This window comes from Chiloscyllium punctatum, chromosome 12, assembly GCF_047496795.1.
Source record: "Chiloscyllium punctatum isolate Juve2018m chromosome 12, sChiPun1.3, whole genome shotgun sequence".
Lineage (NCBI taxonomy): Eukaryota > Metazoa > Chordata > Chondrichthyes > Orectolobiformes > Hemiscylliidae > Chiloscyllium > Chiloscyllium punctatum.
Window position 1 is genome coordinate 38,104,844 of NC_092750.1, and position 27,995 is coordinate 38,132,838.

At 38.5% G+C, this 27,995-nt stretch overlaps 1 protein-coding gene and 1 long non-coding RNA gene across 6 annotated transcripts in view; one reads left to right on the top strand and one right to left on the bottom strand.

Moving 5' to 3' along the window:
- cfap20dc (CFAP20 domain containing) overlaps positions 1–27,995 on the bottom strand; it is a 401,364-nt gene continuing 373,369 nt past the window's right edge. For all 4 annotated transcript variants that reach the window (XM_072582429.1, XM_072582428.1, XM_072582427.1 and 1 more), the window contains 2 exons: positions 8,947–9,056; positions 1–3,420 (listed from right to left, as the gene is read on the bottom strand). In XM_072582429.1, the coding sequence (XP_072438530.1) occupies positions 3,308–3,420; positions 8,947–9,056 (223 nt within the window). In that variant the 3' untranslated portion in view covers positions 1–3,307. The remainder of the gene's footprint in view (positions 3,421–8,946; positions 9,057–27,995) is intronic.
- On the top strand, positions 1,934–27,944 carry LOC140483807 (uncharacterized). 2 transcript variants are annotated; one of them, XR_011962040.1, is made up of 4 exons: positions 1,934–2,028; positions 5,034–5,179; positions 16,920–17,043; positions 26,919–27,944. It is a non-coding gene; the product is annotated as an uncharacterized lncRNA (long non-coding RNA). The 2 variants fall into 2 exon arrangements; XR_011962039.1 differs by lacking the exon at positions 26,919–27,944 and having other exon boundaries at positions 16,920–17,189.

Sequence of the window (27,995 nt, forward strand, 5' to 3'; positions counted from 1 at the left end):
CATTTTTTTTCCTTGTTTTGTTGCCTTGCCAAGTTAAATGCCAGCAGGAGCAGAGAATTTTGATCAATGACCTATTTCAGACCATGGCTCTTCGATGAAAGGCACAAATTAGTTATTCAGAAATAGTCACAAGTACATAGATGAAAGCAACCCTAAGTCATTCACCTCTATTCCCAGATACATTGTTCCAATCAGTGGTCTTCCACATCCAAATTGCTGAGAAAAGGAATCCAGTGGTTTAAAATTTTAACAATCTAATTTATGGATCTCATAATTTCAATAGCAAATCATATTTCTTAATGAGTAGGTAGACAAAAATTAAATTCATTTTTGATGTTATATTTTGCTAATATAAGAAAATGTGAGAGGTTCAATTAACAAATGGGGAGTTTGTTTTTTGCAGTCAGGTTGCTCTCCAATATGACAGGAAGTGCACTTGCTAGTCTCATCAATTCTTTTTTACATTAAGAGTGGGCATGCTGAGGTTCAATTTATCTCCCAAAGTATTAACAGGATCAGTGTTGGCCACAAAACACCTTCAAAGATTTTGAGCCCAAGGTGATGAATGACAAATATGGAACAGCACTAAAATATAAATTAGTAACAAGTTTCCAGCAAAATCAAATTATGCCTTTAACATAAAATGCCTCAAACTGTTTTGCAAGTATACAGTAAAACAATTTTTTACATCCAGTCATGTAAATAGATAGTAGGATAGTTGACCAATTTGTTTTTACTGTAGATCTTTAAGGAACAAAGAGAGACAGCAAGGCTTAAGGTGGGAATTCCAGAGCTTTAGATTTTGGCAGCTGAAGGCGCGGCCGCCAATAATAGACAAAATAAAATCAGGGTTTCTCAAGATTCCAGAATTAGAGTACAGATATTTCAGAGCACGGAGGGGCTGGAGGAAATTAGAGATTGAGAAAAGCAAGGGCAGGGGACTGATAAAGTGAAAATAAGGTAAGAATTTAAAATGCAACGTGTTGCTTAAACTGGAATCTAATATTAGCCAACTAACACAGGAGGAAATTACCTTCTGACAAAACATCATTAACTGGAAATGTTTACTCTGTTTCCACAGATGCTTCCAAGCCTGTTTAATAATTCCAGCATTTACTGTTTTAATTTCAGATTTGCAGCTTCTGGTGAATTTTGCTTTTATGTTTATGGGAACTACCTTCAGTCTCAGCTGTAAAATTCCTTACTGATGTGATTTTAGATGGTTCTGAATCAGTGTTGTTTGTCACTGTTAACAGTAGAAAACAACTCATAATTCTACATAAATCTACATTAAAATTGTCAGTCTTATTTAAATCCGTAGGATTTGCCGTTATAAGATGTGCAAATATAGTATTGGTGTTTGTGATTTTCTTCCCTAACTCAGGCACAATGTTGATTAGTGTGTCAGGAGGCTTATCCTGCAGAAAACATTGTTGTACCTGACCTGAGGCTGTTAACTCTCAAGTGTATTCATCAAAGTCATGGATTTGGCATGTTGATTAAGCAAGTTAATGTTATTTTGCTTATTTTAGGAACTTATCTCCTTTATACACATAATCAGGATCTTCAGCAGTTAACCAGTTAAAGTCACTCCTGGCACCATCCTCATATTAGGGAAGCTATTTTTTCAATAGATTTGTTTCATAGGAGAAGCTGTTGAGAGGCTTACTCTGTCCAGCTCAGCACACTTTACAGGCAGATTAATTTAGCATCGGTGTCAGTCAAATTGCTTCAGGCCCCAACCCTTGTGAGCTGCAATAGGAGCCCAACTGGTGATTGCAATGTGTTGGCTTTCTGCCAATGAAACTGCATTTTGAGTGGACCTCAGGCAAAGTCACTGAATATGCAGTCACTTGTTGATGACCATTTTGCAGTGATTTCCAGCATGATGCTAGTTTTGCAATCGCTACTATTTATATTTGGAAGCTTTCCAGTAGGGTTGCTGAACCAGAGATGAAAATCTGCTTAGAATTAATCTTAGAATATATTTGCCTACTTAGCACAACAAGAAGTTGGGCAGTACTCCAGGTAAGTGCGCACATATTTCCCTTTTTATATGCATTACTGATTAATGAAACCAATTAATTTTATACTTTGGCACCTTAAGGAAAATTACTTGCTCAATTTATATTTTTGTCAACTTAAAGTTTGTCTTTAAGTGATATAAAATATATATTGAAGGATCATCATAATTCACTAGAAGCCACTATTTGCTGAGATATTTACGAATGAATCTCAAAACCTCAACTGTTCATCAAGTTATCTTTACATAACTGAAGTTACCACTCTCCAGTCCAGGATCAAATCTACATTATATACTTTATGTAGTGTAAGCACTGCATTAATGTATGTCTGATCAATACCAAACATAAGGAACAAAATGTTTTGACTTGGGTCCTGACTCTGACATCAGGATCCAGTAAGTGTCCTCACCTTACACTGTGAAGGGCCAGTCAACCAACAGTGATTTTGGCTGGATTGGCCAGTGCAGTTAAGGGAGAGGGCTGGGCACTTCCAAAATACTTAAAAATAAAAAAAATGGCCATAGCTACTAGACAACTGTTGTAGAAGAGGACATCTGCGGTAATCCTGCAGTGTAGGTCCCATGGTCTGCTGCTGGGTAGCCTCATTCAGGCATCTTTATGTTCCTAATGCTGCATTGGGCTGAAGGCTGACAGGAAATTGGCATCTGATCATTTGATTCTTAATTAACCTAACAAATGCCTCACTAATTGCAAACGGGGAGCATGATCCAGGCTTCCTGTGAGTGGCTTCAGTGCATGATGGTGGTCAGTAAACTGGCATGGAACTACAAACCCAGCCACATCAGTTTCACTAGCCTCTGAAAATTGCCCAAGATTCAAAGTTTTTTCTCTCTGCAGCAATGATATCTATGAAATTAATTTTTAAATTATACAAATTTAGTTACGATACAATAACCTGTTAATTGTTAATATATTTCCTCATTTCAAAATAAAACATCGTTCAAATTAGACAGCAAATGCATGCAAAAATACTAACAAGCATTCGAGAACACATTAAGAGGGAGAAATATGTATAGAACATTGGAATCTGTCCCATTACAATGCTTGATAATTAAAAATAATGTGTGCTGACATGTTGCGGCAGACCTCAGGAGATGGTTACATTCATTTCCACATCATTCACTCTTCTTTTGGATTGAAGTATTTTTATCTGACTTTATGAATGCCAGGGGTGTCTTTGAAATGAAATGCTGTTGAAGCCCTTGTAAAAATCCAAGTTGCAGCCATTCAACAGTGTTGCTTCAAAAGTCTCAATCTTTGACTCATGCTAGTTCATAGTACTTCCCTGTTTTTGGATCAAAGTAACAATTCAAACAAGGATCATACAACAGATCCAGTACTTCATCTTGATCTTCAGCATTATTTGCAGTATGATCTATCAAATATAAGACAAAACAAATATAATATAAAAGGATTATGAGGCACATGTGAAAACAATACATTTTCTCTCAAAACGTTTGTCTGCATTTTGTGGTTCTTTTTACAATTTTGGCCAAGACACTAAGATTTTTGAATGAAATGGTCATAGCGGATTTGCTTACGAGTATGAAAAGGAACAAGATTGTTCAAATTTGCACCTCTGATGCTATCAATTCATCAAAACTAAATGCATTTTGTAGGTGCTTTTTCTTTTCCAATATTTTAAGATTCAACCTTCAATATTTTCTTCTCTGAGTTACAGGCTCGGAAATCTTGCTGACATTCCAATTTGAAATCATCTTTCAACTGAGGTGTTATGCTAAGACTCTATCTGCTCTCTCAGCTGAATTTAACAGAACCCAAACCATCATTTCAAACAATAGGGGAGATCATTGCTGATCATTTATAACATTCACCCTTCAATTAGCATCATTACAACTGATTAGCTGGTCATGATCATACTGCTGTTTCTGAGAGGTGCTATGTCCAAATGGTCATACAGTCACAGCATGGAAACAGACCCTTCAGTCCAACTTGTCCAAGCAGACCAGGTATCCTAAATTAATCTAGTCCCATTTGCCTGCATTTGGCCCATATCCCTCTAAACCCTTCCTATTCATATACCCATTCAGAAGCCTTTTAAATGTTGTAATTGTATTAGCCTCCACCACGTACTCTGGTAGCTCATTCCATACGTGCACCACTCTCTGCCTGAAAAAGTTGGCCCTCAAGCCCCTTCTTAAATCTTTCCATTCTCACCTTCAACCTATGCCCTCTAGTTTTGAACTCTGCTATCCCGGGAAAACAACCTTGGTATTCATGCTTTCAAGGCCCTCATGATTTTATAAACCTCCATAAGCTCACCCCGCAGCCTTTGACGCTCCAGGGAAAATAGCCCCAGCCTATTCAACCTCTCCTTGTAGCTCAAAACCTTCAACCCTGGCATCAATCTTGTACATCTTTTCTGAACCTTTCCAAGTTTCACAACATTCTTCCTATAGCAGGATGAGAACTGAATACAGTATTCCAAAAGTAGCCTAACCAATGTCCTGTACAGCTGCAACATAACCTCTCAACACATATACTCAATGCACTGACCAATAAAGGAAAGCATACCAAACACCTTCTTCACTATCCTATCTACCTGCAACTCCAATTTCAAGGAACAATGACCCTGTACTCCAAGATCTCATTGTTCAGCAATACTCCCCAGGACCAAATCATTAAACGTATAAGTCCTTCCCTGATTTATCTTTCCAAATGCAGCACCTCATAGTTATCCAAATTACACTCCATCTGTCACTCCTTGGCCCATCTGATCAAGGTCCTGTTATATTTTGAGGTAATCTTCTGGGCTGTCCACTACACCCCCAAATTTGTAAATACTCATCTCTGTTCCTGCCTCACTTGTATTCAATTTGCTTGAGTAAACTTTGTGTTGTCAGACTTCAGCTACGTGTCCTGTTCAAACTTTGCGAAAAGTTCTCTCTCTTTTTCAATAAAGGTGTAATGCAATGGGAGTAATTATGCAAGATAAATGAATCATTCTGACCTTTTTATTGGCCTCAGAAATAAAAGATTCAGTGGTGCCAATGGCTAAAAAGAGATACAGTGAAGAAACAAAGATTGTGTCAAAACAAGGAATGACTTGTTATATGAAACACATCAGAAAGAAAAAGAAAAAAACAATATGAAGACCAATCCAACTAAAAAAGGTAAAGAAACAAAGAATCAAAGGTCATAATACAAGTTGTTCTAACTTCATTAGCAGAATCAAAAGTTATGGTTTAAGCATTGAAGGGGGAAGGACTGTGATATAATTAAAGACATAAGTATACATGTTATAAGGAGGACATTCTACGTGATCAGGCAGGTATATAAGTAGATAAACCTCCAGGGCCAGGTGAAAATGTTTCCGAGGCTGCTGAGTGAGGAAAGACAAGAAGTAGCAGATATATTGCCAATAATTTTCAATAACTCTTTGCTCACAGGAGAGGTGCCAGAGAACTGCAGGACAGTTAATGTGGTGTTATTCAAGAAAAAAGCAAGAGACAAACCAGGAAACCACAGGTCAATCAATTCAAACTCAGTGTTGGTGAAACTGCTGGAAGCAACTCAGACTACTGGGGTTCTGGTGTTACAACAGTGACTACATTTCGAAAAAAATTTTTAATGGCTGTAAAGCACTTTGGGCTGTCTGGTGGTCATGAGAGGTGCTATATAAATGTTAGTTTTTGTTATACTTGAGTTTGCTGTTTGTGTAGACACAGAGACTCTGTTGTTATCAAATTGAAGGATTGATTTAATACCTAGCAGTGGTTCACAGAATTGTACCTTGTGTTTGTAAAGCACTCCTTACAGTAGAAAAGGAATTTAAAATAAAGATTATGCGAAGAGAAATGATTGAAACTATGTCACAAGGCAGTGACAAAAATGGAGGGACTGAAATGACATAGTCATTGAGATAAAATCAGCTAATTAGGAATATGGTCCGAACACTGGGGTACTTCATAGTCCTGAAACACATTTCTGTGTCTTTATCAAAATTACTAATCTCAAAACTGAGATTACCAGATAGTGGTTAACCAAAGACATTGAAGGATGTAGGATCAATTAAGCTAAGTAAGAATAGGACACACTACAATGATTTTATTAAACTACAGATCAGTTTCAGTGAACAAATGGCTTTTCTCTGCTCCTGTGTTCATACAATGTTCCATGACATTGATCCACTAACAATGAAACAAGAGCAGTATATATTCAAGTTAACATGATGTGAGATTCATAGTGGAATTTGGTGCAGATAATGTTCCATAGCTTAGCGGCTTTCTTCTTTTTCAGTGGCAGACATTGCAAGACAGAAAAGTGCTATTAAAGTAATCTTAATAAAGTGCTACAATATATCCTGTGGACACACTGCAACTACATTTCATCGGTGGATTTTACTTTGAAAGGCAGGACCAACTGACATATTCATACTGGGATAAAGTCAAGTATCTTGTGTGTTTTAGTACTTGTATGGATCTAGTGAATGGTCCTGACACTACAGGGATGCAATCTGCTTTCCTTTCTCAGGATGAGAGCTATTGCCACTCAAGCTAAAATTTCCACAGATGACATTGTTTGTACACTATCTACCAGGCACAGACTGCTGCAATTTACACAGGTAAACTGCAAAGTCAAGATGATCCATCTAGGCAGAGCTGTTTGAGGTAGTCCTCCCAAAGTCAGCTTTTTCCTGTTTGTGCATTTTGCTACAAAACAAAAAAAATCCACTCAGCATTTACAGAAGCAAACTAATCGGCAGTATTGAGAAATATTTTGCGTATAGAATTATACAGTTATATAGCACAGAAACAGGCCCTTCAGTCCAACTCATCCACACTGAACAGACATTCAATCTGGCATTGCTTCATTTGCCAGCATTTGGCCCATACCCCTCTAAACCCTTCTTATTCATATACCCATTGAGATGCCTTTTAAATGTGTGATGGTACTACTTCCTCTAGCTGTTTATTCCATGCATGCACCACCTTTTTCAAGAAACTGTTACCACTCAGGTCTCTTAAATCCTTCCCCTCTCACTTAAAACCTATGCCCTCTAGTTTTGGAGTCCTACTTCTACCCTAGAGAAAAGACCCTGGTTATTCACCCTATCCATGCCCCTTGTGACTTCACAAACCTCTAAGGTTACCCCTCAGCTTCCAATGCTTCAGGAAAAAAACTCCCAGCCTATTCAGTCTCCCCCATAACTCAAACCCTTCAGTCCTGGCAACATCCTTCTAAATGGAGGCATGCATTTGGTGGTTTGCACTGCTCACTCACAGTGCTAGGGACCTGGGTTTGATTCCAGCTTTGGGTGAGTACCTATTCTCCTAGTGTCTGCATGAGTTTCCTCTGGGTGTTTCAGTTTCCTCCCACAGTCCAAGATGTAGGGGTTAGCTGGATTGGCAATGCTACAGTGTCCAAGGATGTGCAGGCTAGATTGATTAGCCATGGGAAATGGAGGGTTATAGGAATAGGGTACAGGTGTGGTTCTGAGTAGGATGCTCTTCAGAGGGGTGGAATAGGCCAATGGCCTGCTTCGAAAGTGTAGGGATTCTAAATCTTTTCTGCCCCCTCTCAAGGTGAACCACATCTTTCATATAGAACAGCAACCAGAACTGTATGCAGTAATCTAAGTGTGACCTCGCCAATGTCATATACAACTGCAACATGACATCCCAACCCATATACTCAATGAAGGTAAGCATACCAAAAGCTTTCTTCACCACCCTGTCTACCTGCAACTCTACTTTCAAGGAACTATTCACCTGCATCCCTAAGTCTTTTTGTTTGGCAACACTCCCATTTACTGTATACAGTCTACAGTCTACCATTTACTGTATACAGAAGCAAACTAGTCAGCAGTACTGAAAATATTTTTCAGTTATATAGCCCTTGTTTGCCTTAGCAAAATGTAACACCTCACACTTATTTAAATTAAACTCCATCTGTCTCTCCTTGGCCCATTGGCCCATTTGATTAAGGTCCTGTTGTCCTCTGAGATAATCTTCACTGTCCTATCATTGAGATCAAATCATATATTCAAATTCTCTCATCCTCATATTTTGTTGCTGGGCATAAATATGATTCCAGTATTAAATGATTCAATGAAAGTTACACTGGATAAATAACAAACATTTGTTCTCAATTAAAGAAGTATTTGCATTTGATGTGCAGTGGCTGTCAGAATTTCAAATATAACAAGACACTATTCTTGAATCTCTTTTTAACAAATGCCTTGAACTTAAAAGAAATTCTCGCATTTTATGATGAAACCTCTCAGAATATTTGAATATCTAATGTTATAGTTATAATTTAAAAATTCCAAACAGAGCTTTGAAAAAAGACACCTGTTTGTAATGCACTAAGAGGAGCCATCTATAATAATTCATTTTAGATATCTTGCCTCATAATATAGTCTGCTCCATTAATGAACATAGGGTAATAAAAGCACAGGATGAGATAATTTGGTCTGTTGACTTGGTGCCTGTCCCCTATAAAACAATAATTTAGTTCTATTCCTCCACTGCTCTGCAAGTTATTTTCCTTCATGTGCCCACCAAATTCCTTTTGAAATCATTCACATTCTCCACTTCCACTACCCTTGTAGGCACAAAATCCAGCTAGATAGAGTGAGTTGTGGCCTAACCAGAAAGGTTCAACACAACTTTCTTGCTTTTGCATTCAATACCTCCTTTTATGAAGCTCTAGATCCTCCAAGTTTTACAAATAACTATTTCAATACATGTTCCAACCTTCAAAGATCTACTTGCTTGAAATCCCAGCTCCCTATTTCCTTGCCCTCTTTAGATCTGCCAAATGAAATCTATATTTTATATTACTAAAACATGATGTTGAAACTTTTCCTCTTTAATATTGTGTATTGATCCATCTGTTCTGCTAAACTGTCAGGCTCAAATGCATGAAATTCTCATACTTCCGATATCCTGACGGACTGCAGGTTGTCTGGGTGAAAGGGCAGTTTTCAGATCTTTCAGTTGTTCACTGGGAAGAATGATGGGGGGACTGTAAATATTACCCCAGTCTCTGTAAACATAAGAAAATAACTATTTAGTAAAATATAGAAAAAAAATACTAATTCAAAAAATACTACATTAGAAAAATTTGATTGATATCATTACAAAAACATTACTGAAATTGGTATTAAACAGAAATGTTCACCTGGGTACTGAAAATTAACAGTAGTAATTATGTTACTACTATAATTAGCATTATATCTATGGTATAACTATGTTACTGATGAATGCCATGATCTTTATACACATTAAGAATGACAAATCACACTGCAAATAGAAATTAGTCTTTTTGCTAATGTGTCATGAATTCTGATGATTGGTATGTCCATTGTCAGATCACTAAATTCACTGGATTAACTTAGTTGATAGCTATGTTAGCTGGGAGATGCATGTTGTGATGAAGGTCCATAGAATCTCACTTTAAAAAATACTAAAATAATGGATGACCATTACATTATAATGGGAGAAAGTGAGGACTGCAGATACTGGAGATCAGAGTTGAAAATGTGTTGCTGGAAAAGCGCAGCAGGTCAGGCAGCATTCAAGGTACAGGAGAATCGACGTTTCGGTATTCAGCCTGAAGAAGGGCTGATGCCCGAAACGTCGATTCTCCTGTTCCTTGGATGCTGCCTGACCTGCTGCGCTTTTCCAGCAACATATTTTCAGCATTACAGTATAATAGCTTACATCATAATAACATGCAATAAAAAGCAAATCACAATGTAATTATAATTAATCAGCAAATAAAACAAGGAGAAATTTAAAGCATCATCTCAAACACAAAAGTAGTTTTTCTGTTAAATGACTTCACAATAATTTGATAAGCAGTTTAAGTACCTCGAGATGGGTAGCTATAAATTTAATACCTCTGGCAGACCTGAGGATGATGTAGGAGACTCAGTTTGCTTAATTTTGGTAGCTTAGCTCAGAGGAACATATTTGCTTGACATACTGATTAGTAGTAGAATGAAACCAAAGAAGAAAACATCACATTTTGAATACCTAGTCTTATTAGAGAAAAAGAAACAGAATAAGAGCATCCGATTTTTTAATCTAAAATTTAATTGTTATTCATATAAAGTTGAAGAGCAGTATTTTTAAATTAAAAATGAATTAATTTTAGATCTATGTTACTCATAGCAAACATATTCAGTCATATATATTAAATAGTGCAGCACATTCACTCACAAGATATGCATCATTTGTCAAAGGCAGTAAAACCACTCACTACTTTTTACTTTTACTGCCCAAAGTGGGTCACAACATTCTAACTGAGCCACATCGCATTAAAACACATCATAGACTTCACATCCAACTACTTTATATTTCAAAGTTGACTTCAGGGTATGCTGCTTTGGTTTTGGTTCCTGATGTGATTGTTCTGAACGAATGACCATGGTAATCAGTGCATAAGAGATTGCCACTCAACATTGTTACAAAGACACTTAATATTTCATTATTTTTAGAAGACCTAAGTTTTAAAGGATTATGGAGAAATTGATTTATTTCAGGTTTTGTGGAAGTACTTAGAGTGGTTTCTTTAAAAAAGATTGTTGAAATATGTACTCTGGAGATTTTGCTTGACATAGTTTCCTAGAAGTGATAACTAGTGGTAATTCCTAGCTTTGTTGGAGACCACACTGGGCTTGTTTGAACAGTGACTGGATGGAGAGTGCTTTCATGTCAGGAATTGGTTGGGAAATGAGAAGCCTGTCAGGAAGGGCTGGCCAGCTGATCTCTCCTATTTTCTGAAAAACAAACTTCTTGTTGCGTTCAGGGTGAAACCTATTCAACTATCTGAAAGAGTGATTGAAGGAACCTTAAAATTGCATTTCTTGAGAAAACTGTGTCTGCCAGGATTCTAGAATAACTGTACAGAATTAGTGACACAACTGTATGTGCCAGAACATCAGAATGACAGACTTTAGAACTTTCTATTCTTTTTGCTTTTGACTTCAAGAATAATCCTAAAGTAAATGTATATATATGCATGTGTGCGTGTGTGTGCATATGGGAACGAGGGAGGGAGGGAGTGAGAGAGAGGATGCATATGTGTACTGTATTTGTGTTTGTGTACGCATGTGTGATTGTTGAAAGGCATAAACATTTATACATCTATATAATCAACTGCATATGCTAGCCAGTTATAGATCTTTCCATTGAAAATGTGATATTGATAAAGCGTTTAATTGACCATCTCTGTAACTGGAAATTTTCTTGTATGTTGTGACCTGTGGAGTAGTGGAGTTAAAATGATGGTGCACTCCTCCATGTATTTGAAAAACTATCTAAACAAATACCATTACTTACCATTATTTCTTTGAAGTGGGGAAGGAAAATTGTAATGGACTATTCTTTTCAGCAGGAGAAAGTGAGGACTGGAGATCAGAGCTGAAAATGTGTTGCTGGAAAAGCGCAGCAGGTCAGGCAGCATCCAAGGAGCAGGAGAATCGACGTTTCGGGCATGAGCCCTTCTTCAGGAATGAGGAGAGTGTGCCAAGCAGGCTAAGATAAAAGGTAGGGAGGAGGGACTTGGGGGAGAGGCGTTGGAAATGCAATAGGTGGAAGGAGGTTAAGGTGAGGGTGATAGGCCAGAGTGGGGGTGGGGGCGGAGAGGTCAGGAAGAAGATTGCAGGTTAGGAAGGTGGTGCTGAGTTCGAGGGTTGGGACTGAGACAAGGTGGGGGGAGGGGAAATGAGGAAACTAGAGAAATCTGAGTTCATCCCTTGTGGTTGGAGGGTTCCTAGGCGGAAGATGATGCACTCTTCCTCCAGCCGTCGTGTTGCTATGGTCTGGCGATGGAGGAGTCCAAGGACCTGCATGTCCTTAGTGGAGTGGGAGGGGGAGTTGAAGTGTTGAGCCATGGGGTGGTTGTGTTGGTTGGTCCGGGTGTCCCAGAGGTGTTCTCTGAAACGTTCCGCAAGTAGGTGGCCTGCCTTCCCAATATAGAGGAGGCCACATTGGGTGCAGCGGATGCAGTAAGTGATGTGTGTGGGGGTGCAGGTGAATTTGTGTTGGATATGGAAGAATCCCTTGGGGCCTTGGAGGGAAGTATGGGGGAGGTGTGGGCGCAAGTTTTACATTTCTTGCGGTTGCAGGGGAAGGTGCCGGGAGAGGAGGTTGGGTTGGTGGGGGGTGTGGACCTGACAAGGGAGTCACAGAGGGAGTGATCTTTTCGGAACGCTGATAGGGGAGGGAAGGGAAATATATCCCTGGTGGTGGGGTCCGTTTGGAGGTGGCGGAAATGATGGCGGATGATATGATGTATATGGAGGTCGGTGGGGTGGTAGGTGAGGACCAGTGGGGTTCTGTCCTGGTGGCGATTGGAGGGACGCGAGCCCCGTCCCTCCAATCGCTACCAGGACAGAACCCCACTGGTCCTCACCTACCACCTCACCGACCTCCATATACATCATATCATCCGCCATCATTTCCGCCACCTCCAAACGGACCCCACCACCAGGGATATATTTCCCTTCCCTCCCCTATCAGCGTTCCAAAAAGATCACTCCCTCTGTGACTCCCTTGTCAGGTCCACACCCCCCACCAACCCAACCTCCACTCCCGGCACCTTCCCCTGCAACCGCAAGAAATGCAAAACTTGGGCCCACACCTCCCCCCTTACTTCTCTCCAAGGCCCCAAGGGATCCTTCCATATCCACCACAAATTCACCTGCACCTCCACACACATCATTTACTGCATCCGCTGCACCTAATATGGCCTCCTCTATATTGGGGAGGCAGGCCACCTACTTGCGGAAAGTTTCAGAGAACACCTCTGGGATACCTGGACCAACCAACCCAACCACCCCATGGCTCAACACTTCAACTCCCCCTCCCACTCCACCAAGGACATACAGGTCCTTGTACTCCTCCATCGCCAGACCATAGCAACACGACGGCTGGAGGAAGAGCGCCTCATCTTCCGCCTAGGAACCCTCCAACCACAAGGGATGAACCCAGATTTCTCTAGTTTCCTCATTTCCCCTCCCCCCCACCTTGTCTCAGTCCCAACCCTCGGACCCCGCACCACCTTCCTAACCTGCAATCTTCTTTCTGACCTCTCCGCCCCCATCCCCACTCCGACCTATCACCCTCACTTTAACCTCCTTCACCTATCGCATTTCCAATGCCCCTCCCCAAAGTCCCTCCTTCCTACCTTTTATCTTAGCCTGCTTGGCACACTTTCCTCATTCCTGAAGAAGGGCTCATGCCCGAAACATCGATTCTCCTGCTCCTTGGATGCTGCCTGACCTGCTGCGCTTTTCCAGCACACATTTTCAGCTCTATTCTTTTCGGCATTAAAAGAATAGTCCATTTTCCAGTATAGTGTATACTGAGCTTTGCTGTGCAAACTTTGTATGAGAAATAACATTTGGCCGAAAATGGACTAGAATTTTTACATTAGGTTTGTCCACCTACCCACACTGTACAAGCATAAAGAAGAAGAAGAACCAAAAAGAAATTGCACCAAGTAACTTCAGAAAGATAGGAATGATCAAAATAAAGGTCATTTGAGCTAGAAAATAACACAGTGCAAGTGAAATCAATCAGAAAACCAGATAGAAATTGACAGCTTGCTAAAATTCCGACAGGCTATGATTCAGAATATCAATCAACAGCAGCCTTGATCTCTCATCTTTTATCTGTGAAATCAATTTAATGGCATAAACAAGAAAAAGGAGGCACAATTGGAAGAAAAAGATAAATGAATCAAAAACACACAAACTGTGACACTGTAAATGACAAAAATACAATTAATTATAACTGAGTAAGTAGCATACACTGCTATCTCTCAGCAATTCTTCAACATTTCCTTGGCTGTAAAAGGATGAGCAAGGTGTGATTTTGAAATCTCCATATAAGTTACTTTTGCAAAGCAGTTGAACAAAAGGTTTATATTATATAATTCAAGATATTGTAATTTTATTTGTTGCTTTGAACAAAAATTTATTGTAATCAATGATTTTGAGATCATACTGTTTGAAACGGACAGCTCAGATAGTTTTGCACTTGCAAATTTTCACAACCTCAGAATGACTGCAAGAAAATACTTTTGAAATGTAGTCCTATTATAATGTAAGAATCTCTTTTTTTAAAAATTGGTGTAGATTGAGGGATAAATATTGGCCAGAACATGAAGGAAAACTCCCTTGTTCGTTTCCAAAACAGTCCCATGGAACTTTTAAAAGAGCTCAGAGAACATCTCAAGTTAACATCTCATCTGAAAGACGCCACTTCTGACAGTGCTGTGCTCCCTCTGTAGTGCATCAGAGCATGAGCCAAGACTTTTGTGTTCACATTTTTGCATGAGACTTCAAATCACAACTCTCTCAAATTGAGGTAAAGGTGAATTCAATTTAACAATGGCTGACAGAAGAAGCATATATTAAATTCTTGATGAAATAATTTTATTTCAACCTATACATTGTATCTGTACACTGATACTTTTTGTTGCATTCTGGGAAAAGCATGAGGAATAAAAACTGCTTCAATCATAATTTGTGGTGGAATTTGGCTGAAGGTCAGATTTTAGTATATAATGAGTTGATGGCACATTCAGCAGATGACAGACCTTTCTCACAAATTATGATTAATAAATCACAAAACGTACTGGTGATGTTTAACACATTTCAAAACATGAAAAAATGTGCTTTATTTTATTCATTTAATATACCTATACCAGAATTGCAGTCAGGTGATTGGATGGATTTTCCAAATGCAAGACTTAAAATTGTGAGTGAATGAATTGAAATTAGTAAAAGCAAATGCATTAGGGAAGAAATGGCTATAAATTACCATCCTGAGACCAAAATTGTGATAACCTTTTGCCATTTTCTATATGTCTCAAGCCAATATGGCTATTTTCTTAATTTTGCAGCATCACAAACACAGATCTTTACATTCATAGTTTATGGGTTACTGCTAAGGCTGATGTAATGTGTGCATTGACTGATACTGTGCAGCTGGGACTTAAACAAGTACTACATTGTGTCTCTGTTAAATATTATACTGTTTTCAAACACAAGTCATTAATAATATATTCAAACAGGTATGCTGCTAACAAACCAAAATTAAGAATCATGCACCCAATTGTTGCTTCACTTTAGAAAATAATCTTTGTCAAATGAGGTAAATTCAGACTATTTTTCCAGCAAACCCTTGAGTAAATACTAATGTAACAAAAAAGACAAATTTCTACCTGCAAATTCCCATGAAAGATCAATGTTCACCACATTAAATATACATTTCCAAAAATATTTTGTTTTCAGTCCAAAAATAGTAATAACACCAATTCTTGAATTGGGTCTGATTTTATCTTTAGCTGTCTGTAACCATTCATACAGGTTGCAGTGATAGCAATCTCTGTGTTACAATCTATTCAAGTGAAGTTCATTAAAATGATTAGGGTTCCAATTCCACATGGTGCCCATTCTGTGAGCTACAACCCTTGTTCATCCAAAAGAGATCAGATATGTCGAGTTGATACACAATTAACTTAAAAGAGCAGTAGAAAGAACCTCATAGACACAAAGAAAATTATTTAAATAATTACACTGCACTTTTTCTGTTTGGGAAGATTGGCTCAGTAGCTTCCAAGGCAATGACCATCACTTTGAGAAATGCATTGTGTGCAAACGATGAGATGATGGTACATTCAGCATACTTACCCACCCTATATTGACCAAGTGTACGACTTTATAAATAAAACACTGCAGCTATGAGTCAGTTGATAGCATTCTCACATCTGAGTCAAAAGGTACATGTCCCACACCAAAAATTTGGCATACAAATCTTGGCTTTCATTCCATATAGTGCTGAGGAAAGACGGCACTGTTGATAGTTAAACTAAGGCCCCTTCTGCACTCTCAGGTGGACAATAAAAGATCCCATGGCACTATACCATGGACTAGCAGTATTGTCATTTTGCCTCCAGCAGAGTATTTTACCTGATGCGGCAAAGCTTATGTTATTAAAATCCAAAAGAACTGTGGATACTGTAAATCAGAAACAAAAACAGAGATTGTTGGAAAAGCCTAGCAGGTTTGGCAGTATCTGTGAAGAGAAATCAAAGTTAACATTCCTGCTCTGATGACTCTTCCTCAGAACTGAAACATTACCAATGCTTATGTTATTTTCTGGATTGTCTGTGGATATTGTGATATTGAATAATACAATAGCATTAATTACAGCAGACAATTATACATTAAAATCAGATTACAACAGAGCAGCATTGAGCAGTATGTCATATTATGCTTTAAGTGAACACAGGGTAAGGTGGAGTATGAGACCTCAGGTCACATGTTATGATACAGTGATGATATGAGCATGTCTATTAAAGGTACAATTACATACTGACCTTGAGCCATAACACAACAAACAGGAGAGTTATCCCAAGTATAAGTTGTTGGTTATACAAATCCCAAAAGATAGAATAAGTCTTATTTCTAGAACAGAATCCAAAATTCAAACATTACTTGTTCCAAACATAAGATTCTCACGAGAAATTAACAAAATCAAACATCAAAATAAGATTATGCTAATCAGTCAGAGGTATTCTACAGTTGGAGATAGACCTTTGAAAGCTAATTGCTTAAATAATGGGACCCTAGTTGAAGATACCTCACCAGAAATCACCTAATCAGTGAGAAGTCAAGTTACATTTGGAATATATTGCCATGTTTGAGTTAATGAAATTTGGAGAGGGTTGACAATAAAACACCTTTGTATACTTAAGCGCATACTTTCTTGGCAGAATTGTATAAGCAGCTGGAAAGCAGACTGCAATTTTTCTAGTCTTTGGTTCTTCTCACAACTGGCAAACTTTGAGCCCTGTTTAATATTTCTTATTATTTTCATGTGTCACAAACAGATATTTTAAAGAAAGAATTTAACTCCACTGAACCAATCAACTCAGTCACAGACATCTTTAAATTTGAAGCACTGAGACCATTTGAATCGAGCTTGAAATCTACCAGGTCACCAAATAACAAATGGTACACTTATTTTCTTTACCCGCTTATTTTTGTGGACGCTAATTTGGCCAAACAATTGTTCCCTTCACTGGAATCTGTATTTCTGTGTGCACAGACTTTGAAAATGTGTGTGAGAGACGGTGAGTCAATGTTTACTTTTGCATTTACGGAGATTGCTTTAAGTAAAATAAAGTTAAATTCTTAATTTTTTGTCAAATTGAAGAAAATCAGTCTTATTGTGCTTTTGTGATCATTGCATTTGTTTTGACACGAAGATAGCAACCAGATAAAAATAGCCTCAGTATCAGTGGATTTGCAACACAGTGAACTGAAAACATTCAATGACCTTCAAAGTTGCTCAATTGTTTCTAACCTGAAATGACTGCACAGGAGCCGGTATCCCTTCACCAAGTCATCCTTTATTTACATGAGCACTGTATGTGAACAGCCAGCTCAGTCAGTCCCTGAAATGAGAAGATTCTGAATCCTTTTTTTTCACGTGTGAGTCTCCTGTTTATATATTCTTTTCTTCTTTTTAGCCACCTAACTGCAGTACTGCTTATATTTTCCCCAGCACCCATGTTGTGTGTGTGCAGGTGTGAGACACAGTGAAAGACAACAGGTGTACAAATCTTTATTCAATTTCCACCACCAGGAAGAAAGGAAACACACGAGTGGCCAGTGTCAAGCAATGCCCTTCTCATCACAAGGCAATGCTGCGTGATCAGGGGAGGGGCTAAATCAGAATAGAGTTGGAGGGGGAAATGAAACATCCCACTTCCTCTGGTGCCCACCTCTCTCTGAACAGCTCACCCCTCTATATATATTTTTTTTTTCTTTTCTTTTTTTTTCTCGTTCTTTCCTTTCCCAAGTGGCCAGTGACAAGCACTGCCCTTCAAACCACAGGGCAAATCTCCTAGTTTTATTTTTTTTTTTTTTCCCCCCAGCACCCATGGTGTGTGTGTGCAGGTGTGAGACACAGTGAAAGACACGAAGTGCACGAATCTTTATTCAGTTTCCACCACCAGGAAGATATGAAAAACACACGAGTGGCCAGTGTCAAGCAATGCCCTTCTCATCACAAGGCAATGCTGCGTGATCAGGGGCGGGGCTAAATCAGAATAGAGTTGGAGGGGGAAATGAAACATCCCACTTCCTCTGGTGCCCACCTCTCTCTGAGCAGCTCACCCCTCTATATATTAGTCAGCCATGGCTTCCTCATTGGCCCAGTTTAACAACCCTGATCAAGTATCTTATAATCAATGAAACCCACCTGGTTCCAATCACTACTTAACCAGACTATACAAATAACAGATCTTGGACATTAAGTTTATAATTTAAACAAAAATGAATGATTTATTATTAAGAATCAAGCTTTAACAAAACACAGATAAACTACAAGGCTATCTAATTAATATCTAAGCCCAATCTTCTTTGATCATAAACTCTCACTCACACATACCCACAGGCAGTCAGGCACAGTTAAAGTGAAAAAAGAAAATAAAAGAATTGTAATTTGCTAGTTGAATAACTGTTTCCACAATGAAGTAATGAAATCCATTGATGATGTTACAGGCTCATGAGATTATATATCTTGCTTGAATTCTGAAGCCACCACTCAATTCAACCAGCTTCTGCAGACCTCTGGAGATTTTACTTATTTCTTATAGATTTGGATTCCTTTTCTCAGAACTTTCGACAAGTTGATAATTGGAGAATGACAAGAGAGAATAGAAACCAAAACAAAATTGCTGTCTTCCAAAAATCCAGAGTCAGTTTACATTTTGTTTTTTTTTGCAATATTCTCTGTGGCTGGTTGGCCAGCACTGCTCCTCCCTTAGAATCAGAGAGTCTTACAGCATGGAGACAGGCCCTTTGGCCCAAACTGGTCCATGCCAACCAAAATGCTAACACCATTTCCCTCACTTGGCCCATATCCAAAGCAACCTTTCCTATCCACGCATTTCCCTAAATGCCTTTTAAATGTTTTAAAGTATCCACCTTAACCAGTTCTGCTGGCAGCTCATTGCATATGCGTTTCACCCTCTGTGTAAAAAAAAGTTGCCCCTCAGGTTCCCTATTAATCTTTCCCCTCTAATCTCAAACTGATGCCCTCTAGATCTTGATTCCCAATCCTGGGAAAAAGACAGAGTGCATTCACCCTATCCATGCCTCTCATGAGCTTATACACTTATGTAAAATCTCTCCTCAGTCTCCTATGCTCTAAAGAAAAAAGTCCTAGCTTGTCCAACCTCTCCCTACAACTCAGACCCTTGAGTCCTGGCAACATCCTGATAAATTTCTTCTGCACTCTCCAGTTTAATAACATCTTTCCCACAGCAGGGTGACCAAAACTGAATACACACTCCAACTCCAGCCTCACCAATATCCTGTACAACTGCAACAATACTTCCCAACTTCTATACTCAATGCCCTGACTGATGAAGGCCAGTGTGTCAAAAGCCTTCTTCACTGGCCTGTCTACCCGTGACTCCACTTTCAAAGAACTGTGCAACTGAACTTCAAGATCCCTCTGTTTCATTACACTCCTTAAGGCCCTACCATTCACCATGAAACTCCTACCTTGATTTGACATTCCAAAATGCAAGACCTCACACTTAGCTATATTAGACTCAATTTGCTGTTTCTCAGCCCAGGTTTCCAGCTGATCAGGGTTCTGTTGCAATTTCTGATAACCTTCCTCGCTATCCATGATACTGCTTATTTTAGTGTCATCTGAAAGTTACTAATCATGTCTTGTACATTCTCATTCAAATCATTGATATTAATAACAAACAGCAATGGGCGCAGCACCAACCTCTGAGGCACTCCACTAGTCATGAGTGTCCAGTCCAACAAGCATCCTTCCACCATTACTCTCTGGTTTCTACCATCAAGCCAATTGTGTATCTAATTTCCCAGCTTCCCTTGGATTCCATGTGATCTAACCTTTTATAGCAATGTCCAGCAGTGGATTAATTCAACATCCAACCAGCTGCCAGTCCCTGTGCACAGCAACGTTTCTGTGCCAAAATGTCTGCAGTGTCCTGAGAGCAGTAATTAACATGCATTATCTTTTCAGGCCAGTTCCCAATAGAAAAATATTTGTCATTCGTTCTCTCAATTTGTTTAAAACAAGCTACTGTTCAAAGTTCAATGCTTAGTTCTCAACCACAACTGGGTTCTTAATCAAAAATATGAAAAATAAAAGATAAATAGTCCTTGAATTGGCAATGTACTATGAAAGCAAAAGCAAACTGTTACAGTCAAATGAGAGAGAGAGAGGAAACCCCTTTATCATTTGATCCCTCCTCACCTGGTTGTAAGATGTCTGTAGGAGCCTGCTGTACACAAATTGGTTGCCATTTTTCCTACATTACAACAATAATTATACAACAAAAATACTTAATTGGCTATAAAGCATCTTGGGATGTCTGGTCATGCTATTAAATTCAAGTCTTACTTTTTATAACTTGAGTTTATAGTTATAAGCTGGTACAACTTGTTATTATCAATGTTATGGAAACGATTCAATTTTTTTTGGCAGCTTGGAGCTGCAACTTGTGGTAGTTAAGCCCATCATATAATAGAAAAGGCACTTCACTGACTGCAAAGAGCTTTGAGACATCCTGGGGTCATGAAAGGTACTATAAAAGTGCAAATCTTCCTGGCTGTATACACAAAAGATAAACTTGGCAAAACTGCCCATAAAACAGCTCAACCCTTCAGGCTATATGTGGAATCTAAGACAGTGATCAAATGAACTTTTTATACTGGGTGTCAGAGCTTTGGCTGTTCTGACCTTGAACCACCAGTTAAACAGTGTGGATCAACAGGGAACTATTTCTTCACTTAACTGCCTTTCCCTGCAATAAGTGCTTAGAAAATCAATGGAAGGGAAAAAGTAAGCAGGCATTCTATTATGCTGTTGGACATCCTTACCTTCAAGTCCCACTCCAGAGATCTAAGTTCCTAATGGGCTGAATTTTGATTGGGGTGATGGAGGGTGGAGGATCATAATATGCCAAATGAAGGTTTGGTGGATGGGGTTGAAGTACCCATCACCTTCCCTTCTTGACATTGTGGAATTTTATCAGTGGCAGGGTGGTGAAGGATGTACCTCATAGACAACATCCCAGATGCAACCATCACTATCCTTGGATGAGCTCTATTGCACCAGCTGAACAATCCACCACAAGTGGCAATGCAGTGGTAAACAGTCAGGCTGAAATTGTTGTGGGAATGTTGAACATGAAATCTCATGGCATTGGGTCAAACATGGGCAAGGAAACCTATTAAGTGAATGGTCATCATTGTGAGTAGAGAGGTTTCTTTTTTATGTAATTTATGCAGTTCTGAAATTCAGTGGGCTGAATTTAATTTTTTTTGGTTAGATGTGAGTTTCATTGAGGGTTTTGTTTTGGAGGACTTTATATCGGAGGATTTCTTGCTGCAATTCCTAGTGAGGTCTCTTGCCACTTCTAATCAAAGTCACCTTCTAATGATCAACCTGCCCTTCTTGTCTGATTCTAGTCCCATCTTACCTCAGCCCATTCCTAAAAGAACCCACCACTCTCTGGATATCTGTCAGAACATTGCAATTCTTGAGCAATGGCATTTTGAAGTTGCCCTGTTTGGGGTAGACATTAAGTCTGAGGAAGAGGAAAACATCAGACAATTCTCTTAAAGAGTAGAATCAAGCGGCCTGGTTGTTTGACTGCATGAAATGATATGGCAAGGCATGGATGATGCAGGAAGGCGGTAAGTGAGTGAGCGAGTGCTCAGAGGGAAAGCAGTGCTGAGATGCACCCTGGTCCAATCTGTGAGCTGGGTGATTGTCCAGATGCTCAAAGTGCCCTTATAGCAGCCTTTCAATGCTAGTTACCAGTGCAATGCAAATCTATGCTTCCTAAACATTGTGCAATGGATTTTAGAAGCGCTATGAAGATATTGAGAGGTTGGCAATTACTGGATACCAATCTCTGTGAGGGGTGCATGTGACTGATGTTTGTGGATCAAATCCTGTGATGTTGTGCATGATGAGGAACATGAAGGCTCTTTGCAGTCAGTTGCAAGCTGATGTTGCCAAAAACCCACTCTGACATCTATGTCAAGAATTCTTTGCACTTAGATTGCTTGTGGTGAGTGGTAGGATGGCATTTTACTGAGGCAAGATATGCAGTTTGGTTGTTGACAAGCAAGAAACCTCTTGTGGACATCTCCCATAAACCTGTCACAGTTCTCACCACAGCTCATCTAGTTCAAATCCCTCTAAGATTCCACCACTTGTTTATAAACAGGATTGCAACTTTGTCACATACAATGCAGAAAGAAAATCATTTCCTCTTACTTTTGGAACAAAATGCTACCCTGTGGGGAGAGATTTTCAGCAATGTTTATTTGTTTTCCAAATATAATTTAAACCAATTTTAATTTTGCAAGTAGACAAACACATCATTACTTTCCAAGAAATTCATTTAAATAAGCATGTATTGTATAGCATTTGCAATTACAACCTCCATTCATTGACTTATACTGCTGACAATGTTTACCACAAATGCCTACAAGGCAGCAGAGTACTCATTGCACTCCAGCCTTCATCTAGAAGTGATCTTTTACTTACATAAGTTCAACAGAAACAAATCCTCCCATCTAATGTATCTATTGCATGTTCCTTTCATCACATTCATTATGGGATGGATGCTGACAAGTAGCAATAACTGATGTCATTTTAATTTCTCTCTGTCAGGTAATTAAATCCTGGTGCAAGTACTGGAAGGCATGGCAGAGTGCTGCATTAGTGGCTCAATAAAGCAGTCAACTAGCTATATGAGGTAACAATCCTCAACTTTACACTCAAATCCCTGCATGACATCATTCCTTACCAGTTACACAGCCTCCCCAGCACTATAAGCTTCAAAGCCACTGTCATTCTAATACAGTTCCAACTTTAAAAACTTCACTCTAAGTTGCTTTGTTTTCAGCTGCCAAAGCCCTAAGCTCTGGAATTCCATCGTTGCTTCTCTCTCTTCCTTTAAAAAATTTCTTAAAACATATCTTCTTGCCAAGCATTTGGCTATATATTCTAATTCCTCTTTTAGTGGCTTGCAATGAAAAATGTGTTTTTTTATGTTCTTATTAAATGAGGCCATGTCTCTCACTTGGAATGCCAGTCTGTGTTATCTGCTGGAAAATCATATATTTGTACTAATTTCCAACAGAATCCTGTGATATCAAGCTAAGTTTATTCATTTGTTTGCATTGTAGCTGCATTGTACACTACTATCTTTTTTCTGGTACCTCTATTATAGCTTACTGCTATCTGAAAAGAAGCACAACTTCATGGTAGAATTCGATAAGCTGAAAGTTAATTTTCTCATGCACAACATAGCTAAAACAAGCAAACAAAATCCTTATTACTTGTATAAACAATTAGGAGTAATTTTAGAATGCAAGACTCCAGATGGTGAGTAAATCCTAGGAGCCTAATTTTGCAAAATTACTCCCAATGAATCTTACAAGATTGCAGTAATAATAAAAAATGTTTAAAAATCCACCATATTACTGTTTATTTTAAGAACATATGGTGAATTCTTATTTAATTAAGAGTGAATCTCCAATTTTGATGTACAATTATCTATGCTTTGTTCATTAAATTTCTGAAATTCTGAAAAAATTCTGAAACTGGAGCTCTGGAATCTGGCATTACACAGAGGAAAAGAAAAGATTGATTATAGCTTTTTGGGTCCCTTTGGTTTCTGTCATTGTACTGGTGACACAACAACCTAATTTTAAAAAAGCCTTTTAAAACAATATTGTTTCTCCAAAAAAAAACAGAAATTGACAGCACATGTTCGAACATTCTGGTTAAGTATAGATTGGCATCTTCTACTCTTTTAGTCATTTCAGAACCTTGAGCAATGATATATATCCTTTGTGTTATGTAATATACAATTTCTATGAAAGAAAAATAGGAATGCTAATGCATTCTGTGATGTCAACTGAAAGCAGGTTGAGTACTTGGAGATTTCCTTTTTTAAAAAAAATTCGACACAACCCCTGGAGCACTGAAATATTGTTTTAGATGTTGAATGCTCATTTCAAAAGGACACTGCTGGAGAAGCCCTTTCAGCAACATTTTGCCTAGATTCTTAAAGTAACCATTTAAAATAATATTGCCACTTACCTACTCTTTATATAATAATGCTCCTATGCTGCTGATATTGCTCATTCCATGTTGCTTCACCACCTAGGCACAAAGGCAATTCAAATCTGTATAATAATCATATTAAAGCTGTTCTTCATCTGCTAGCCCACCTTGGGTACGTCAGCCATATTTTATACTGCACTGCTTATGTAAGTATTTCTTTATGCATCTCTTTACTTTCAAGTTTTTAAAGAGATCAGCAGAGGAAGGATACTAAACCAGCACGTTGGCACCTTACTTATAATGTCATTTACCTGTATGTGCATGCAGGAAGACATCATTGTACAAATTAGGAACAGACTGTTCACATTCAAGCCTGTTCCACTGTAGAATAAGATTGTGGCAGGGATGATTGTGGCCTCATTTCCATTGACGCCTGATAACTCTCAACTCCCTTGATACTCAAGAATCTATCTATCTTTGCTTTTAAAAATATTCAATGACTGCCTCCACTGCTCTCTCTGATGAAGAAAGTTCAAATGACCTTCTGAAAGAAAAACAAAATGTGCTCATGTTTATCTTATTGTTAAACTGTCTCCCTTATCTGTGGGTCTCTCCCACAAAGGATAACATCCTTTCAACATGATCCTATCAAATACTGTCAGGATCTTATGTCTCAATAAGATCACCTCTTTTTATAACCTCAAATGGATATACATCCAGTCTGTCCAACCTTTCCTCATAAGATAGTCCCTTACATCACAGTTGTCAATTGAATGAATCTTTCCTGAACTATTTTGAATGAATGTATCTCCTTTCTCAAATAAAGAGATCAAAAATGTACAGAGAACTCCAGAAGTAGTCTCATCAATGCCCTGTAAGACATCTTTATTTTTGTACTCTATTCCCTTTGCAATAAATATTCGATCTAACTTCCTAATCACTTACCGTATCTACACACCAACTTTTATAAGTTTGACACACAGATCCTTTTCTACCTCAGAATACTATACTCTCTCTCTATTTGAATAATATGCTATTCCTCTACCCTTCCTGCCACATCAAATTCCATCCATTAAGTTTCTGTCCACTCACTTGAACTATCTATATCCCTTGTATCCCTCACACAATTTCTTATTTTACCTATCTTTGTGTCATTCGCAACATTTGCAACCATACATTTGGTTCCTTAGAATTTTAGAATCCCTACAGTGTGGAAACAGGCCCTTCGGCCCAACAAGTCCACACCGACACTCCAAAGAGTCTCCTAGCCAGACTCATTACTCTATATTTATCCATGACTAATGTGCCTAACCTACACATCCCAGAATACTATGGGCAATTTAGCATGGCTAATTCACCTAACCTGCACATCTTTGAATTATGGGAGAAAACCAGAGCACCCAGAGGAAACCCACACAGACACGGGGAGAAAATGCAAACTCCACACAGTCACCTGAGGCTGGAATTGAACCAGGGTCCCTGGTGCTGTGCTGCAGCAGTGCTAACCACTGCAGTACCGTGCTGCCCATTTCTTCATCCAAGTAATTAATATGAATAGCTGAGATCTCAGCACAAATCCTTGTGACAGAGCACATCTCACAGCTTGACAACCCTAAAATGACTTGTCTATGGGTCACTCTGTTTTCTATTAGCTAACTAAACCTCTTTCCAAGCTATTTTGTTACCCCTAATACAAAGGGCTCATACTCTGTACAGTAACCTTTGTGGTGCCTTGTCAAATGTCTCTTAGAAATAGAATTATAGCACACCAGCTGGTTCCCTTTCACCCAAATTACTTACTAATTCCTCAAAACTCCAATATGGAAATGTGATTCCCAGTCTGACCATTGTGGCACAGACAACCTCACACAGGGAAACTCACACCTTCAATACATTATCTGGGCTGACATGACATCAATTATTAAAGTTCACCTCAGAATGTAACTTCTAAAAAAACGTTTTGCGATTTGTGAAAGAACTGAAACCAACATGGTCATTTGAAAAGATGAGAGACTTAACAAACAATCCAGGTCTTTTTCAATATATAATTTCAGTTAAATCACACTGTAAATCTTTGCTATAAATTCTGTGTCTTACAATCTCATTCTCCACAACCACCTGATGAAGGAGCAGCGTTTTGATAGCTAGTGCTTCCAAATAAATCTGTTGGACTATAACCTGGTGTTTTGTGATTTTTAACTTTGTACACCCCAGTCCAACACCGGCATCTCAAAATCATAAACGCCAGGAAGGTATGATGAAGCTATATAGGGCAGCTGGAGGACAGTGTACAACAGGTCTGTGCGCCACACTGTGAATGCGTTGGAGAAGTGTAAAACTGACTTGTGAGTGATTCCAGGGATCAGAAACTCTAGTTATTAAGAGAGATTGAAGGTGTTGGGAGTGTTTTCCTTGAGAAGGTGAAGCATCAAAAGGTTTGTTGCTTATCTCACCCAGCTTGTTAAACTTAAATTGTTAACATGGCACTCAACTTTATAAAAGCACTCCATGAGTAAAACACTGAAGTCTGGATTAGTATTAAACACTTGAAGCAACCAAAATAACAGCTGGCCAAATTGGGGTCAGAATTTAGTTATGTAATTAGGAGTATTTTCCAAGGTAAGTGATTGCAATATGATTACTGTAGAGAGAATTAACAGATGAAATTGTTAATATTGTGGAATTTTTCTGAATTAGAATTCAAGGTTTTCTGCAATAGAATTTACAAATGTGTTTCTACATGTAGGATAATGTGGAGAAGGTCTTGCAACAAATCTCTGAGCACTGGAACCTCCATCACTATCCACAGCTTCAGGACAAAACTTGCATGAAAAAGAGTACGTTACAATAGCAACTTGGATCTTTTTGAACTAGTTAGCTCAATTGGTTGAATGCCAATGTGGGTAAGATTGACGCCAACAGCATGGACCCTGATTCTTGTTTTGCGAGGGTGATTTTAGGTCCTGCCTTCTCGTCCTATCAATAGTGAAGATTATAGCTGTGGATCAGACCTGCCTTTGGACAGACAACTTGATGAGAAAAGAAAGAAGATGTACAATATTACAGAAAACCCTGATATATCTGGAAGCATAGTTTCTCTGCTTTCTACAGTATTCTGTATATCTTTATTAAGTACTTTTTGAGGTACATCTTTTGAGCTTTAGGAACTGTACTAATTAAGTTGCTCCAAATAGTATTTCTCTTTTATTCTGAAGTTTGGACTTATTGCTCTCTGCCATATTGTTTCCAATTCCTGGATGATCCCTTATTTCACATAGATTAGACTGTATGCAGCATTTTGGCTGCAACCTGGCCATAATGCTGTTCGGCAGATATAAATTCTAAGATCACGTTCATAGTAAATGATATATGTGCATTCCTGTTGATAGCAGAATTTTAATATGACCTCCTCACACCAACTATAATAGCTAGTAAAACTCTGCACAGCAGAAATTGATTAATACTTGCTTTCTATGTCTCAGTGCTGTAATTATAAAATTTGCTACAAATATATCCACCTTTTTGTTATCGCCACTTTATAATTCACATAATAGCTCAACCCAAGGCTGAACTCACCATTACATACATGACAATAATATACCAAAGAGCATGTAGCACCTTTCCAAAGTGGTAAATTCCCACATAATATGAATATCTTAACTTTACAAGCTATTGAGATGAAATGCTAAATTGACTGAAAGCAGGCTATGAATAAGGTGCTCAGCTCTGTCATGTATCCTCTACATTATTCATTACATTCATTCCGTGTACACTTCATGCTAATTTAGATATTTTAGGTTACATTGTAATAGAACCAGTTTCA